The 16,387-nt window shown below is 35.1% G+C and overlaps 2 protein-coding genes across 10 annotated transcripts; one reads left to right on the top strand and one right to left on the bottom strand.

Annotated features, from left to right (window-relative positions):
• Positions 1 to 8,034: 8,034 nt before the first annotated feature.
• LOC113704361 (cysteine proteinase inhibitor A) lies at positions 8,035 to 9,633 on the top strand. The gene is made up of 2 exons (XM_027226229.2): positions 8,035 to 8,489; positions 9,127 to 9,633. The coding sequence occupies exons 1-2, from the start codon at positions 8,388 to 8,390 to the stop codon at positions 9,319 to 9,321; spliced, it is 297 nt and encodes a 98-aa protein (XP_027082030.2). The 5' UTR covers positions 8,035 to 8,387; the 3' UTR covers positions 9,322 to 9,633.
• An 879-nt stretch (positions 9,634 to 10,512) lies between these two features.
• Positions 10,513 to 15,008, bottom strand: LOC140004354 (uncharacterized). Of its 9 annotated transcripts, none has more exons than XM_072056075.1 (9): positions 14,713 to 14,999; positions 14,333 to 14,384; positions 14,143 to 14,216; positions 13,394 to 13,466; positions 13,145 to 13,238; positions 12,921 to 13,034; positions 12,772 to 12,829; positions 11,869 to 12,378; positions 10,513 to 11,242 (listed from the first exon to the last, which is right to left on the bottom strand). In XM_072056075.1, the coding sequence occupies exons 1-8, from the start codon at positions 14,743 to 14,745 to the stop codon at positions 11,911 to 11,913; spliced, it is 966 nt and encodes a 321-aa protein (XP_071912176.1). In that variant the 5' UTR covers positions 14,746 to 14,999; the 3' UTR covers positions 10,513 to 11,242; positions 11,869 to 11,910. The 9 variants fall into 9 exon arrangements, with proteins under 9 accessions (XP_071912176.1, XP_071912173.1, XP_071912177.1 ...); XM_072056072.1 differs by having other exon boundaries at positions 10,513 to 11,151; positions 14,713 to 14,998; XM_072056076.1 differs by lacking the exon at positions 10,513 to 11,242 and adding an exon at positions 11,260 to 11,283.
• Between the last annotated feature and the right edge of the window lie 1,379 nt (positions 15,009 to 16,387).

Raw genomic sequence — 16,387 nt, 5'->3', positions numbered from 1 at the left:
CTACACATAATGGGCAGAAGACACATTAACAAACAACCATTAGACAGAAATGTTCGAAAATAAATGGAAAATATTGAGATCATTTACCTCAAATTATGCCATGACAACCTTAGGTCTTGTTTTCCTTCTGATTCAGTCTTCAAATTCTGGCTTTTCCCCAAAATTCATGGTACTGGCTCAATTTAGGGATATTTGCTATCTACTACTCTACTAAAGCTGCCCTATCAGCTTGGGTAGCTCTTTTTTTTTTTTTTTTTAACAAAGATGATGGGAAAGTTTATTGAGAATGATACGTGCCTCATTGCTAAATTACAGAACCAAGAGTACCAACAGCTACCATTGGACAAAAATGAAATACCATATCTCAATGGAAATATTCAGAAACAAGAGTTTGCAGTTTTGAGTAACATTAGGCCAAAATTACCTCTTGTTAGGAATCTCCACTGCTTGAAACTGAATTCAACTGCACAGGGCAAACAATAACTTGTGCAGCATTTCAACCTAAATCATCTAAAATTGCAAAACTTTTATAACTTCTTCACTATGACCAGACACTCGTTCAAAAACCTCTCAAGCTCTGATGTATATACACTGGGAAAAGTCCGATAATGGTCAACATGAGGTGATGCACCAAAGTTGAATGCCCACACATTTTTCCCACTTCTCTTCTGTTCTTCAACAAATGACTCAACTGATGAGAATGGAATGACCTTATTAGCTGTACTATACAGATAAAGATGTGGGAAAGAAGGCCGGTTTTTTGAAAGGACGGAGATTATCTTTGTCAACTGCTGTTTGACGTCGTTCAAGTTTAGGAGATAAGAGAAGAGCTTCTCAAATGCTGACAAAAGTAAGGTTTTAACGGACAGGGGCTCCTTTTCTCGCAACTTTGAGGTATCAACTCCACTTTCCAATTGATTTCTTCCTACAGCTACAACTGATGGATAAGATGATGAATTGTATTTCTTTAGCAGGGCTGCAGTAAATCCAGCAGCCCAGACCTTGGGATCTATATTAGCGTCACCTCCTGAATCAACAATAATTCCCTTGATTTTCTCCAATAAATCTGGCCTACTTTGCAAATTCTCAAGAATGGAACCATACCTCCTCAGATGCTTCGGATTCGACCCAAGCCATCCCAACAAAACTGCAGCAAAGATTGGCCCTTTATCCCCGATGACCCCATTTTCTCTAGGGTGAATTCCATCAAGAGCGTAATTCCAGTGGAAAGATTTAGCTTTTTGGTCAGAGAAAATGCGGAAGAAGGTTGAGGTGGAGAAGAATGAGTTGAGGAGAAACAGTGAAGAATTGAGGGAATGGGAAAAGCCAAATGGGGTTGTTGAGGGGTGGTGGGGAATGTGGGCGTTTGAGAAAATAATGGAGTGGTGATTTTGGGGGTTAATAAACGAAACTGCAGGAGTTGGAATTGGGCGATGATGATGATGATGATAGTAAGGAGGAGGAGAAGGAAGCAGTGTGGAAAAGGGCTTTAGAGGAAGCGGCTTTTGGAGAGGGAAAAGGGAGTTGGGAAGATGGTGTCCGAAGGCAAAGAAAGAGGGAAATGAGTTTTGTCTGAAATTTGGCCAAGTGTTGAGTGTTTTTCTTCCAAATCAACTTTAAATGACGTCGTTTCTGCTTCTTTTAGAACCCCGCCTCTACTCTTTCAATTTTCAGCTTCCCGCTTCCACTATTGCACACTAAAAAATACGCCTTGTCTCTAAATTGTTGAACCTTTTTTAATAAAAGTAACGCCTTCTATCTCTTTTTCTTTTCCCAATCTTTGTGTAATTAACATTGTTTATTATGTTGAGCTTTTTCATTTCACAAGTTATATTAAAACTTTGGAATATGAAAATTTAGTATTTTTTGATTTTTTTCTTTTTTTTCTAACATAGGTTTTTTAGGATCTCTACAAAAAATAATGTTCAAAAACTAAAAGGCTTATTAAAAATATATTTATGATTCAAAAAAAGACCTTTTAATGTAAATATTTTTGGTATCAATTTAATAATTTTATCAATTATGCACGAATTGTGGTTTGACAAGACCAAACAATCTGTTTAGTTGATCAAATAACCAAAATGGTTTACTAATACATGCATGAAACACTAAATCTATTTGATACAAGTACTGATTCATACACCATAAAAAATTTGATTATTGTAAATTGTAATACATAACAAACGCCAGTCATGCAATTGTCAAGATTTTTACTTAATTTCATATTAAATTTTATTATTCTTTGCCATTATTTTCACACTATGTTAATCAGTAATTTTCCATATGTTGTCAAGAGAACTAAATAATGAATTCATGATATTTTTTAACTTTATAACAAGGTATTAGCTAAATTTGGAATAATTAAAAAATAGGTATACATTTTTTTTACAATACCTTCCTTATTTTGCCAATGATAAACACAAAATAAAGTGTAAAGCATAGGGTGCCATAATAGAATTAATAAAATTGGTTTATCACGTACGAGGCTAAATTGCAAAAGATAAGGTGTCATGGTAGAGTTAATGAGATTAGTTTACCACATACGGGGCTAAAATATAAAAGTTCGGTTGTCATAACATAATTAATTAAATTTATTTACAGCATATGGGCCATATAGAAAAAATTAGGGTGGCATATGGGGCTAAAATGTAATAGTTAGGGTGTCATATAGTAGAATTAATAAAATTTATTTACAACATATGGGCCATATTGAAAAAATTAAAGTGGTATGTGGGGTTAAAATGTAAAAATTAGGGTGTCATAGTAGAATTAATAAAATTTATTTACAACATATATGCCATATTGAAAAAATTAGGGTGACATAGTAGAATTAGTGAAAGTAAGTTGGGAATAAACACTTTGGACAGTGACGACTAGTTGTTGTCACTAATTTAGAACTGACAACTATATTGTGACGATATTTTAAGTTATCACTGTAGGACCAATTTCAATGACAACCTATTTTCCAGTTGTCACAATGGTGATCTCCCGCCACACTGGCTAGTTGCGCGCCATCCATATTGTGACGACTTATCCCATGTTGTCACTGTTGCCGGGTGAACCCACGATCAACTATGACGACATTAAAACTCGTCACTAAAGTTTTCAATTGTGACAAGTTTCTCTGTTGTCACAGAGAATGTTGTCACAAAAGGCCAAATTTCTTGTAGTGGAGAGAAGAGGAGAGAGGACGAGGGAGGGAAAGGGAAAGAAGGAGGAGGGAAAGGGAAGTGGAGAGAGAGAGAGAGATATGAGAAGACGGTGGTGGTGGGTAATGGTGGCGGCTGGTGGAGGAGGGGGGAGGAAAATGGAAGATGGGGGATGAATACTTTCTAAAAATTTTATAAGTATCTCAAAAATTTTAAAATTTGTAAAAGCATCCAAGATAGTTTAGGCAAAGGAATTTAAGCACCAAATATAAAAAGAAAAAAATTAAATAATAATAATAATAATAATACATCACTTGTAGGTCACATATAGGTTACAAGTGAAATTCCATATTGTTTAAAGTTTAAGAGGATTATATGGACATTTCAAAATCATAAGGTGTCCGATTGATTTTTGGCAAAACCACGAGGAGGTTTTCTGTATTTTACCTTTTGTATTACCGGTTTATTTGGGATTTTATAATAAGTTGACACACATCCCACCATTTTTTATAATTATTGAATAGTTACCAATTCCTTTGAATATGAATTTATCTAAATTTAAACTTTATTAATAAATTTCCATACTTTTGATGACCATATTCTATTTTTTTTCAAAATTCTTTTGATATTTTTGAATTGACATTAAATTTGAAAAGCATGAGTGTACTTAATAAGTTCAACATTAGTTGGACAAGTATTCAAACATGTGACAACTGGAAAGAACAAGAATCCATTCATTTAGTTTATGCTTGTAAAGAGCTAATTGTGATTTCATAATGCACAAATAATGCACGTGCAAATCCTACTAGCTACTTATTTTTTGAAACTTAAGGTATTGTTATGTAGAGAGTTACTTCAACATTTTTGTACTTGTTAACGAGTAAACCTGATATCTTTAGGATGCAACCATTCTAAACATGTCTTGATGTTTTAGAAAGACACATAATTTGAAGTATATAATTTGTTGGCATAGACTAATGTAGAACTTACCATTGAAAAGAGAAATTTTAGTGGCATAATTGGATCCTTAAACAATCTAATAAAGGCATGGCTTACCATTTTGCAACCGTATATCATTACAAATTGAGGAGCTAGTACACTATCCCACTGGAAACAAATCTCAAACACTAAATAATCGGACAACTATATGTTTACCAAATGTAAGGGAAATAATTGAAATAAGTGGAATCTCCTACACTTATCCCAAAAATTTACCACAGGATTAATATTTGTACATGAAGAGGTAGTTATCCAAGGGTTTAGTCCTCATGGTTGTGGAAAATAAATAAATAAATAAATATATATATATATTGAAAACAACTTTCCAGACTCCAGCTCTTAAAAAGCTCCCAACTACCCATCTCTTTTTCATAGAATTTGATTTATTTTAATTAGATAAAATTACTTAATATTTGACTATATACTTATGATATTGAAGCTATCAATTATTAGCATTTCCTAAAGTTGACTAATTCATGTTAAATTTACATATGACCTCAAATTGAAATCTTAGCAAACTTATATATGACTATAATTCAGAAAGATATAAATGACCATAACTAAAAAGTCTAGAAAAGCAAATTAGTAATCTCAAGATAATTCAAATAATTAAGAATGTACAAAAGTAATGGGCATTCTTAAGATTAAAGAAATATCATGAATAGGAAACTAAAAGCGTTTACAAACAGAACTTTCCAAGATTTTATCGAAACTTGCCAGAAAGTAGATGTATGACGAATTAGTTTTGTGCGTGTCTAGAGTATAAAAGTGTAGTAGATTGAAAAGCAACCTCTTACAGACATAAGTGATGTGAGAAATACAATGTAGTCAAGGTGAATGTTTTAGTATGTCCATATCTTACCTTGTAGCTAGTTCTACGTACCCATTGTTCGGTGGAAGATAAAGCAGAGGGATCAATCTCTAATCTTGGACTCAGATCTAAAGCGTTGAGTACCATAACAACTCCATTTCTCATGGTAGTAAATACCACCTAGTTGCGACATGAATTAAAATGTTTCCATTTGAAATCCTTAAACAGAAGTCTCTAATGGTCCACTACAAGTATTTGAGAAATGGTCGTCTAAAGAAGTCAAATACAATATATCTCCTCTCCAAGTGTTTGTGGAGGATGAAGTGGTAAAAAAACTGCACTGCTGATGGGTTCCAGGCTTTTTTGATTCATACATTGCAAGTTGAGTCACGTGGTGGCAAGAAAGTGCATTTGATCCTTGTGAAATTGGATATCAGTCTCTGATGTTTGCAACAACAACCACCACCAAATTAATATCTTAATTGAAATGCTTTTCTTTTTCTCCTGCCTAATTGTATTCCAGACATTGATTTTCAACAAAGAGGAATCATACGATTCAGGAATTTTATACATGAGGGGTCATAGCAGGAACAGTTTTTTGGAAATTTTTAAACTCACATAATTTGCACAAACAACATGCATAATCAAGATGCGAGAAATAAATAAATAAAAGGAAAATGGGTGGTGCAAAAGGAGGAAATGAAGGAAAGGGTAAGCCAATCTTGCAACCATATGCTATTAACTAAACAATAAATCACGAAACCTATCTTAACCAATGGAAATGGCTTGGTTTAGTGTTTTGCTAACAATAGTTATTACTACAAATTGGTGCTGATGAAATTTGACTCTTTCCTATGTATGACAAAGCAAACTATGATGTAGTCAGTTTTTTTTTCCTTACATATGACATTTTATACCTCTTCATTACTGGTTCAATTATCAATCTTAGACCAAATACTCAACAAAACCTACATTTAGTTCCTATTAAACAAGAAAATTCCTAATAAATCTTACAAGAAGTCTAGGACGAGAACATATTTGTTTTGTTGAATTACTCTTTTAACAATTTTTAGATAGTAGTACTAAGTGAAGAAATCAAATTGTGTATACATGGAATGATTTGCCCATAGATAATTAGATAACATTAGCTGCTCAAGACCACAAATTCCTATTAGCATGTGAGTGTGACATATTTGATTTAGAACAAATTAACTTGAGCATCTACTGTAGTAGAGACCAATACTTTTGACGCGTTAGAAAAGGCTAAGCAACTAATCCTTTTCAAATGAGAGTAAGCTTATTTACAAGCTGTTAAATGTATGGAAAATAATTAAAAGCTTTACATGTGCAAAATTAGTGCTATAACTCAGACTCTCACATGTTGTAGATGAGTATAGTTGAATCGTCTGTGCCAATAGCAACTAGGTTGTTATCTTGTGGGGCTAGAATGCCATACATGTAGCTGCAGGTGGAGCCAATGGGAAGCTTCTCACTTTCTGCAATTGCAGTTGACAAATCAAACTGGTCATGTAAAATGGTAATCTAGTAATAGACATAGCAATTTAGTTTTTTCAAGTGTTCAAGAATTTGGAAAAGATAAATATACAAATGAAAATAGAATCGATTAACTTTTCTATCTAGCCATAATTGTTATACCCGCTTCCTAACCACTTCCAATTGTTTTTTGATGCAATTATTTAATAGGAATGATGAGGAGATGACCTCTCTATTTCAGATCATAAATCCATTCCAAGAATGTTTTACTTCAGCACAGATGTCCCACAATTCTGTCACATGGATGGTGAGTTTTGTGGCAAACATTGCCAGTAATAACTAACTCTATTAGACTGCCTTGGAACAAAAGTAATTCGGCAAGTACCAAAAGGATCCAACTCCTCCCTAATTCTATCTGCTACTTCTTTGCAATCAGAATGGACAAGTATAGATGCTAAGTTTCTGTTTAATGCATATACCATTGCAGCTCTGATTGCCAAAGCCTCAGCAATTTCTGGATCTTCACAGTAGCTAACAAGTATAGCCCAAGTTGCTGTCAATTGTCCCCCAAGATCCCATATTCCAATCCCTAGGCCAGCAGTGTTTCTTAACTTATCAATTGCTCCATCTGCAAACAAGTTCAGTGCTTGCTTATCTTGACATGATCTTGGGATTTGGTTGCCTTGTTCTTGCTATCTTGTCTCCGTTGAGTTGGTCACCTCCAAGTTTGCTGCCTAAAATCATGCCACTCATCAACAGCAATCGTAGAAGTCCAGTAAGCCTTCTTGATGTGTCAAATTGAAGGCTACCTAATTCCCGCTTTCCATATTTGCCATAACAGATTTGCTGTCATAGCTATGTAGTCTTTCCCATCTTTCCTAGCTGTAGCCTCTTGCAAATGCATCCACCATTCCCAGAAGTTCCATCTGTGTTGCATCAAGCCATCCCATTGGAGTGAAAATGTTTTTCATGTATCCTGTACAGTTCTACAAAAAAAGAACTCGTGGTCTTTGGTCTCTATCTGCTCCCCACAATTTTTGCACATTGGGATTCCTTTTTGAGTTCTCTTAATGACGGCTTCGACTCGATTATGCTAAAGTTCGACTCGATTCAATTTGTTTGCAGCCCTAATTAAGAGAACCTTTTTAGATGGTATGGTTAACCTTTTCAACTTTGAGGAAGTTGAGGATTTCAATATGTGTTTCTGTGCATTACAAATATAACAATCTATTTCAATCAAAGACAAAAAGTATGCAATTGCAAGTTCAATCGCACTATGAAATTAAAGATCTAAGACATAAAAACTTAGTAGATCTGAACTATTGATTTTAAAATTCTGCAAGGCTGTTGAGGTACAAACAAATGTATACTTTGACAAGTAAAGGATTTTTTTTCTTTTTTTTTCAAATAAAACTGAGCTCCAAAAGCTTTTCTTCATAATGTTGTTCTACTCTTTTGGCATTTTGTTTTCCAAAACTTATGGCATAAGGATAAGGCTGTCTCAATTTCTTCCCTTCCCTTTGAAAAAGTGGCAAAAGCTTAATACTTAAGCTAGCGCGTAGGAGATTATTCTGATATCCAAAACAAAACAATGGGCCATTTAAGAATCCGATCTAATATCGTACTTTTGCATCCTCCCAACCATTCAAAGCCACACGTGGACGGTTCCTTTCCTCCCGTCGAATCTGACCCGCGTTTCGTCCGTTCCGTTCTCCTTTGTTCTTGATTCGTCCCGCTTCACTAGTTTACTTGCACTTGTTCCTTTCTCAATGCTCCCCATCCCTCTATAAATAGGCTACTTCTACGCCTGAGTTCCCTCACTCTCTTCCTTATCCTACTTTTTCTCGCACTAAGTTCACAGAAAAAGATAAGAAGGCTCTGTATTTGGGAATTTTGTTGAATTTTCAATCGATTTTTTGTTTCTTAAAGAAGGAATGGCAAAAGTTGGTGGGATCAGTGAATCTAAGGGCAATGAGAACAGCCTTGAAATTGAGAGCCTGGCTAAGTTTGCTGTGGATGATTACAACAAGAAACAGGTGAGTAAATCAGAATTTCTTTGAATTGTATGAAAAGGGCTTCTTTTAGTGGGTGCTTTTCTGATAAATTAAGGAGGTCCTTGTTAACCTCTTTCACTCAGTTGGGAAAGGGAAAGGGCTTTTTTTGGAGAGTGGAGAGGGAGAAATGGAAGCTGGTTGTTGTGGATTTTTGGTTTATTTGCTAAGTTTTAGCTGTAGATTTGATAAAATATTGTCTTGGGAGCTTGTCTTCATACAAGAGTAAATTCTAGTACAAGAAAAGGGCTTGATTATGGAAGGGTTGCTGTGGATTTTGTATTTATTTGTGAATTTTTAGCTCTAGATTCGATCTAAATCTTGTCTTGAAAAAAAAAAAAAAAAAAAGAACTTGTCTTGAAATCCGAGTAAGTTTAAGTACAAGAAAATGGCTTGATTATTGAGCCCTAGTAATTTAGAAACTTATTATTGAATCAAAATGATCTCGTATGCCTTCGGAGAATATAATCTTTCCCTCCTAAACTTGATCGTAGGATAATATAAAAAAAGAATATTAAATGGCAAACGTGATAATAATAGGCGTTTACTTTTTAGTGTCAGTTGATCTAGCAATGTGAACTGGTATGACATGTTTGGACTTTCGGCGTTGGATTGTTTGCAGAATGCCCTTTTGGAATTTCAGAAGGTGATCAACAGTAAAGAGCAGGTGGTTGCTGGTACCGTGTACTATCTGACCATTGAGGTGAAAGATGGGAATCAGAAGAAGCTTTATGAGGCCAAAGTTTGGGTGAAGCCATGGTTGAACTTCAAGGAGGTTCAAGAATTCAAGCCTGCTGCTGGTGATACTAGTGCCTAAATTTGCTTCTTAACAATGCGCTGTTGCCTATTTGCCTAGTAGAAATAAAGCTAACGCGTAAATGTCTTTCAGTTGGAAAGATTGGAGTTTCAAACTTGCTTAGTTTGTATATGCTATAACTCGTAATATTAACATGTTAGTAACATGTTATCTTATGTTGGATAGATGTTAGGGCAACATAATCTTCGCTGATGTTCGGTTTGATGTGATCTGATCCTGTGGTTTTTATACCACTCTGGCTTGAGTATCATTACCCTTTGCTCCTCTATGTGGCTCTTATTGTTGAAATAAAAAGTCATGTTTCTCTTTTCACTGGTAAGCATTTTCATAAGGCAAGATGAATCCCTGAAAATTCTCTGGTCATTTAGCATCCCCAATGCTTTATGTTCTTAATTAAAGAAGTGTTTTAGTAGACTGTTATATCGTTTTATTAATGCCTTAAGCAATACAACTAGTGGTCCTTATCCTCTTTTTGTTACTTCAGAACTTGGAATTCAATCTGCACATTTTCTCACATCATGAAAATGCCAGGCGTCAATATGAATAGAAAATTAGGAATTACTCTTTAATTGCTCCCCTGGAAACCTATGCCCCTTCACTTTTTAGGATGGATCGATGTCTTTGGCATTTTTCTTCCTTAGGCTGTAACAATGTGTAGAATTTATCTGTCTTGCAAATAATTGAACAACACTTGACAGGTAAGTCTTCTCATTTCTTGATTCATCAAGTATTCTGAACTTAACCATTTTGCTTCACTTCAAAATTGACAAATTGCTAAACCACTGTACCACAAAGTTGCAAGTATACACGTTGCAAATAGTTCACAACATGAAGTGATAAGATGGAAGAAGGCCAAAAATGTAGGCAGGAAGGTCTCTTGAGGGATCACCACATGATTAAACTTGGGGTTAACTTGCAAGCTTCATCTACAATACCACAGAATTTCATGGCCAATAACGTAAAAGTGGAAGAAAAGCCCTTTATTGTTTTGTTGTCACGACCAAACCGCATCAAACAAATGAACAGATAGATGGTGGAAGTTTTGAGTCTGTTTTCCCTCTCGCCCTTAACACCTGTATTTGTAGTTTGATGATTAAAGGAGAATCACTTCTTGCGTATTGACTCGTGTAAACAGAATTTGGAAAAACAGCCACAAGCCAAACATATTCTACTACGTTCGTGCAAGCTGTATTTGGGGGAAAGCTGTTTGTATCGATTAAAACATGAAGTATAATTGCAGTGACTGCAAGTTGGTTTGCTGTTTGAAGTCAGTAACAAGTTTTTGTTTGCTGTGTCACCTTGAATCCTTCCTCATCGAAGGATTATAAATCCATATTCAATCTGAGACTTAATTTACAAATACAGGGATCAATGAAGCCCAACAAATGCTATTTCTCTAATTCTGTCTGTAGTAGTAGGAAGAACAATGTGAAACTCAAGGCAACAACTTTCTTCTGCACCATTTATAACCCGTCAGGTTAAAGCACTTCGAAAAGCATCAGTTCAGGGGGCATTTCAAACAAGAAAATGCAATTTCCTATCAGTGTAATTCCATCACATGCACGTCCAGATGAAGTGCTACTGTTGAGGTCCTTGAATTTAGTTGAAAGCGATCTATCTTCGCTTGTCCGCTGGGTTCTAATTTCGCTTGTTCTTTGGGTTCCAACTTCAACCAAACCAGGTTGCCAAAGCGTCTTCCAAATGCAGTCTTGCAACTCAACCAATACTCACCCTCTGTGAAAATCTGCAATACAATTGATCCTTGGTGTGATATAAGTGAAACCAAACTTGTCAGGTCACGTTGTCCATTCTCTCTCGTGCTCATCTTGCCTGTGTCATGTAAATCATACAGCACAGGTACAGCTCAACTTCCACAGAAGAAAGCAAATTCGTCTTAGCTAGTATGGACGAATTAAACCACCTGCTAAACTAATATTGTCAAGCTGCTTCGTGCATCAACCCCTGAATGGCAGGAAAATCCATACTTGCAGTCTAACTAATTTAGTGAAATATAACTTGCTTTAAATCTCCAAGGAATGAAAGTTATAAATTATACTACTAGCACACCAGGCATTTCCTGACACTTTAGTAGTTTCCAAATCGTAAGCAATAGAAGCAAAAGCAAAATGGTATCACAGTGTTGATGACGAAATATGCATCGCCATTTGAAATTGAAAAATATTTAACGGAGGCCCAGCTTATACAAATATAAAATTGACATCCAAGGCAAATATTTTTATGGTTGAATCGATGGTTATCAACTATCATGTACTCAAAGGAGCTACAAATCTTAAATCTTAGGCAAGATAATTACAGAGAACCTAGGATACTAAGAAAAACTTGACAAAGTTAGATTGGTAGTAGCTGTTAGAGAGCACAACTACAAATAAAAATACAAAAGCCTAAGAAAGACAACCTCATTTCCTAATTCCTAACATGTCTAAAATACTTAACTAAGTTGTACCAGTCACCATGATTTTCTAATGCCAAATAAGATTTTCCATCTATGTCATGTGAACACTACCCAATGTCAAGGATAACAACTACCTGCTACTCCATGTTGACTATCAAAAGCAGGACAGCAGCAAGTTATCCCTCTTCATCATAATCTTCCTCTTCTTCCTCTATCCTCTGATTCAGTTTAGCAAGTTGAACAGGATCAATAGCCATCGATTCCATGTCAGCAAGGGACCAACCAGGGTACTCTTCAGGCCTCACCTCCATAGGAGGCTTTGCCGATGAGGTAGAAGGGGTTCCAGCTGGTATGGCTGCGGAATCTGCATTTTCATTCAGGTCCACATTAAGATCAAAATTTCGAACTGGTGCCTCGGCATTTTGCGCAACCAAAGAGATTTTCGTATCATCTGGATTTGCTCCATTATCCATTCTTTTGATATTTATACTTTTCTTGTCACCATTTTGTAGCGAAATGTCTAGGTCGTCTTCATACTTTTCATGCTGAGAAATTGATTCTTTCTCCAAAGTCCGATTAGCTCTACCACGACCTCTCCCTCTTCCTCTTCCCCTTCCTCTCCCACTGGTGTGGCCAGTCTCGGACTGCAGTCAAGAATATTTACCAATTAGGGAAAACAGGCATCAAATGTCATTACTCAAAGCTCCTAACTTCTTGTCAATCTTTTTTCTTCCTTCCCATTTTGTTTTAATAGGCACATTAAAAGCTACAAAACAGGATTAAAATTTCACGTTTTATATAGACTTAAAGTTGCAGAAAAATAAAGAATATTAAGTCTTAATGGAAAAGCTAGGAGATGCATCTTATTGCAGTGAGTACCAAACTGTGCACCCCTTATGCTTTTAGGGAATAGTATCAAAGTCACATCACTTATTGAGTACAACAACTCAAGAATCCCAAACATTTAGCATATCGTGAAACATTAGAGAAACCAAATAAAGAAACTGGATCAACAGATGCATGAAATATAAGCTCACCACGTGGCTCTTCTTGGCTTCATTGTCACTGTCGTTCCCTTCATCTTCAATAGCCTTCCTGCATGACAAAAGGTATTAGCACACAGCCCAAAACTTCGCATGTTAAAAATTTGCTTAATGAGAAACCAAACTACTAAAACCTCAAGTACCTTTTTCTAGCGGAAGATCCCTCAGCAGCAGCTTCTGAACCACCTAGGTCTGGTACCCTACTCACAATATCTCTCAGAAAGTCAAACACATTAAAGCTCTGCACACATTGTTTCCTACAAGTTAATTATGAAGTGTTATTATAAGAGGAACAGTTGCCAAAAAGTGCTTAACAGACCAGTGTCCTATAAATAAACTAAAACACAAGATACAGAAGAAAGCTTACAAGTGCAAAGAGTTAACTGTTTTTGCACCCCTCTTAAGAGTGATCTCATACGTTCGGTCACAAAGATCTTGCAGAAACAACTCCAAAGATTTAGCTGCCAATTAAAAATTTTAATTTACATAAAAACCAATACCATATAAAGGAAAAGCAAAATAAAAAATAACAAACAAAAAATACAAATCTAAATCATACAAAGAAAGAGACACCCTTTTGGGGGGAGGGGGGGGATATTCTCCCTTAACTACTTACACACTAGAAGAGGTACAGCCATAGCAATCTTCCCTACATCTTCATCAGCTTGCATAATTTTCTTGATCCTAGCCTGTGAAAGGAACAAGACAGTTAGATGCCATGTTCAGGAAAGGGCAAATTCAGTATGCAAACAATCTATATGTAACTCAAAAGTCTGTTGTACGGCAAATAAACAATCTGTTCTTAAGATTACCAAAGTTTGCAACAGTGAAGATTGAATACAAAAAATCCTAGTTCAAAAAGAGAATTTATAAGCAGATGGTACTCCAAAAATACACTACTTTACTTAAACCTCGCAATAACCTCTGGCCTGTTCCTAGGCGTCATAGGAAAGAAAGGCAGAAATAAAAAATAGATTATTCCCTGAGAGCTTGTCCAATACCACCAGTACCAGAAATGAATCTCCTTCGCCTCCGAGATACTTCTATGCCAGCCGAGAATTACGAATCCGCTATGAAAGAAGCGGCAGACAGACTAATTTGGACGGTATTCCCTAATGATTAGCTTTAGGAGATTAAGGTCAGCCACTGTATTTAGGTTTCCTTATCTCAACAGCCATGAAGATCACATACCGTTTCTCCTTTAAAGTTACCAAACATGCACCAAAAAGTTGAAACAACCAAGATTGGAGAGAAAAGCCCTAGTTAAAAAATATCTTCAAAGCAACTGGGTGGTAAAGTACATTCCTTTACCTTAAACCCTAAAGTACATTCCTTTACCTTAAACCCTAAAGTACATTCCTTTACCTTAAACCCTAACCTCTGGCAGCCACTATACTTGGGTAATCCTATCTCAACAGCTCCGAAGATCAAACACCAACCTATCAAAATCATAACCACAAGAGTACAACTCATATTTAAGCATATCTAAACTCGAAAAACAAAATTGCTTCTCCAAATTCAGCTTTGCGATACCTCTGAGCATACCTTACTTTACCTGCTAAAGCTTTCAACTTGCAAAAACAATAATCCCTCCATTCACCAGCTCCCTAAACCTACCCCAAAAACCAGAAGGGGCTCTCATAATTTACTTTCAAAACATACGCAAAAGGAAAAACCGCCAGAACAAAAGAAAATTGCACAACAATTCATGGTTAAACTTACTACCAAGCTGCCTAAAATCCGGAAAACAAAAAGTATTCAAAGCTTCCACTTAGCTCTAATGCAAAACTTAGCCCTAATTGCTCTATTTCTCAACAAATTTAACAAATTCAAAACTAGAACAAACAAAAGGAAAAACTTAAGAACAAGAAAAAAAACCCCATAAAAAAATCTACCAAAATAGACACCAAAAAGCATACTGAAAAGAAAACTTACGGCTGGGAAACGAGTGTCGAGCTTCTTCCTCATGGCTTCTTCAAAAATCTAGAATTTTTGCGGCCCCCACAACCACAAATCGAAGTTTATCAGTTTCTGTTCCTTCTTATCTACATATAATTCCGTTTCCTGAAGGACTCTGTTTCGAGGTTTATACCTACAGCAAGAAGCCTTTTGGGAAGAAGAATTTGATTGGTTTTTTTTTATATTTTTTTTAACCCCAACTCTTTTGACTTAGCGAAATTGATTTTTTCTTTTTTTTTTTGGGTATTGCTTAAAATAGTAAAGACAAATAAATAAATGAAAAGGGAAACAAAAGTCAGTCAGGGGGTTTCACAGATTCGATTTTATCGGAAAAACCCCTATTCTTGATGTCATCAGAAGTCAGTCCTCCTCTTTTTATTTATACTTTCTAGGCTCTTGTTTTTATCTTTTCCTTGATCTTTAATGAGTTAATTACAATTACATCCCTAGAGTTTCAAGTAATTACAAAGTAGTACTGGTATAAACTTGTTTTGGAACCTTTTTTTTTTAATTTCAAATTTCATGTTTTAATGTTATTTCATTCTTTGTGATTTAATTGCAACTAACTTCTTGTGAACACTCTGTGTGTGTGTGTGTGTGTTTTTGAACACTAATTACACTTAGTGTAATGACGTGATGATGATTGTGTAGAAATCAGTTAATTCACAGTTAACTTTTGTCAATAATAATGATTATCGATATATTATAAACAAATTGAGAAAATTTTCAAGGATGGTAATAGAAAATTATAATTATGCCAAAAGCATATTAGAATATAGGTGTTGGATCAAGTAAATAATTACAATTAATATTTGGGTAGGATTTTTATAACATGATATGTAAAAACTTTAGGAACATGAATAGCACAAAACACAATTTAAATAGAAAATTTTCATACTTATGATAAATGTTACAGCAAATCGATGTAATTTGTCAATTTTTCTTACTATGTTACGGAATATACCGATATTGTCTTCCCTTTTTTTTTTTTCCTTTTGTGAGATTTAAAAAGTGAGGAAGGAGAAAGGGGATTGGAACTCAATGAGCTCTAAGGTCTCAACCTTAACCATTAATACTGATATTATTGTTCTTTGATAGTTTTTTTCTTTTTCTCAATACTTTAAATTGGAATGTCATAGTAGTAATTTTCCATATTTAAAGGAAAAGTAAATAGTAGAATATTTGGTCTTAGTATGCTTGCTAAGATTCTAGGTCTATAACATGGTTCTTATCAGTCACAAAATATGTAACAAGTGGGTACTTCCTCACAGATTTGGAGACTTTGAAGTGGTACATGGATACCATTATTTTTGCCTAAGCATCCGCCTCCTTGCGCAGTTTCACATCTTTAACAAAAGACTTAATCCCAAAAAAGTCCATTATAGTATTACTTTAGTAGCAAATTGCCTCCTGTCTTCAAGAAAATACAAATTGTCTCCTCTAAATTATGAAAGACAATCATGTTTATACACACACATACACACGCACGCACATATATATATGTGTGTATATACATATGTATATATGCATATATATATACATATGTATATACATATACATAGGATCTGTGTGTATCTATACATATGTATACATAGGATCTGGAGTAGAGGATCTGTGTATATATATACATATGTATATACATATACATAGG

This window comes from Coffea arabica, chromosome 1e (assembly GCF_036785885.1).
Source record: "Coffea arabica cultivar ET-39 chromosome 1e, Coffea Arabica ET-39 HiFi, whole genome shotgun sequence".
Lineage (NCBI taxonomy): Eukaryota > Viridiplantae > Streptophyta > Magnoliopsida > Gentianales > Rubiaceae > Coffea > Coffea arabica.
This window is presented reverse-complemented; position numbering and strand designations above follow the sequence as displayed.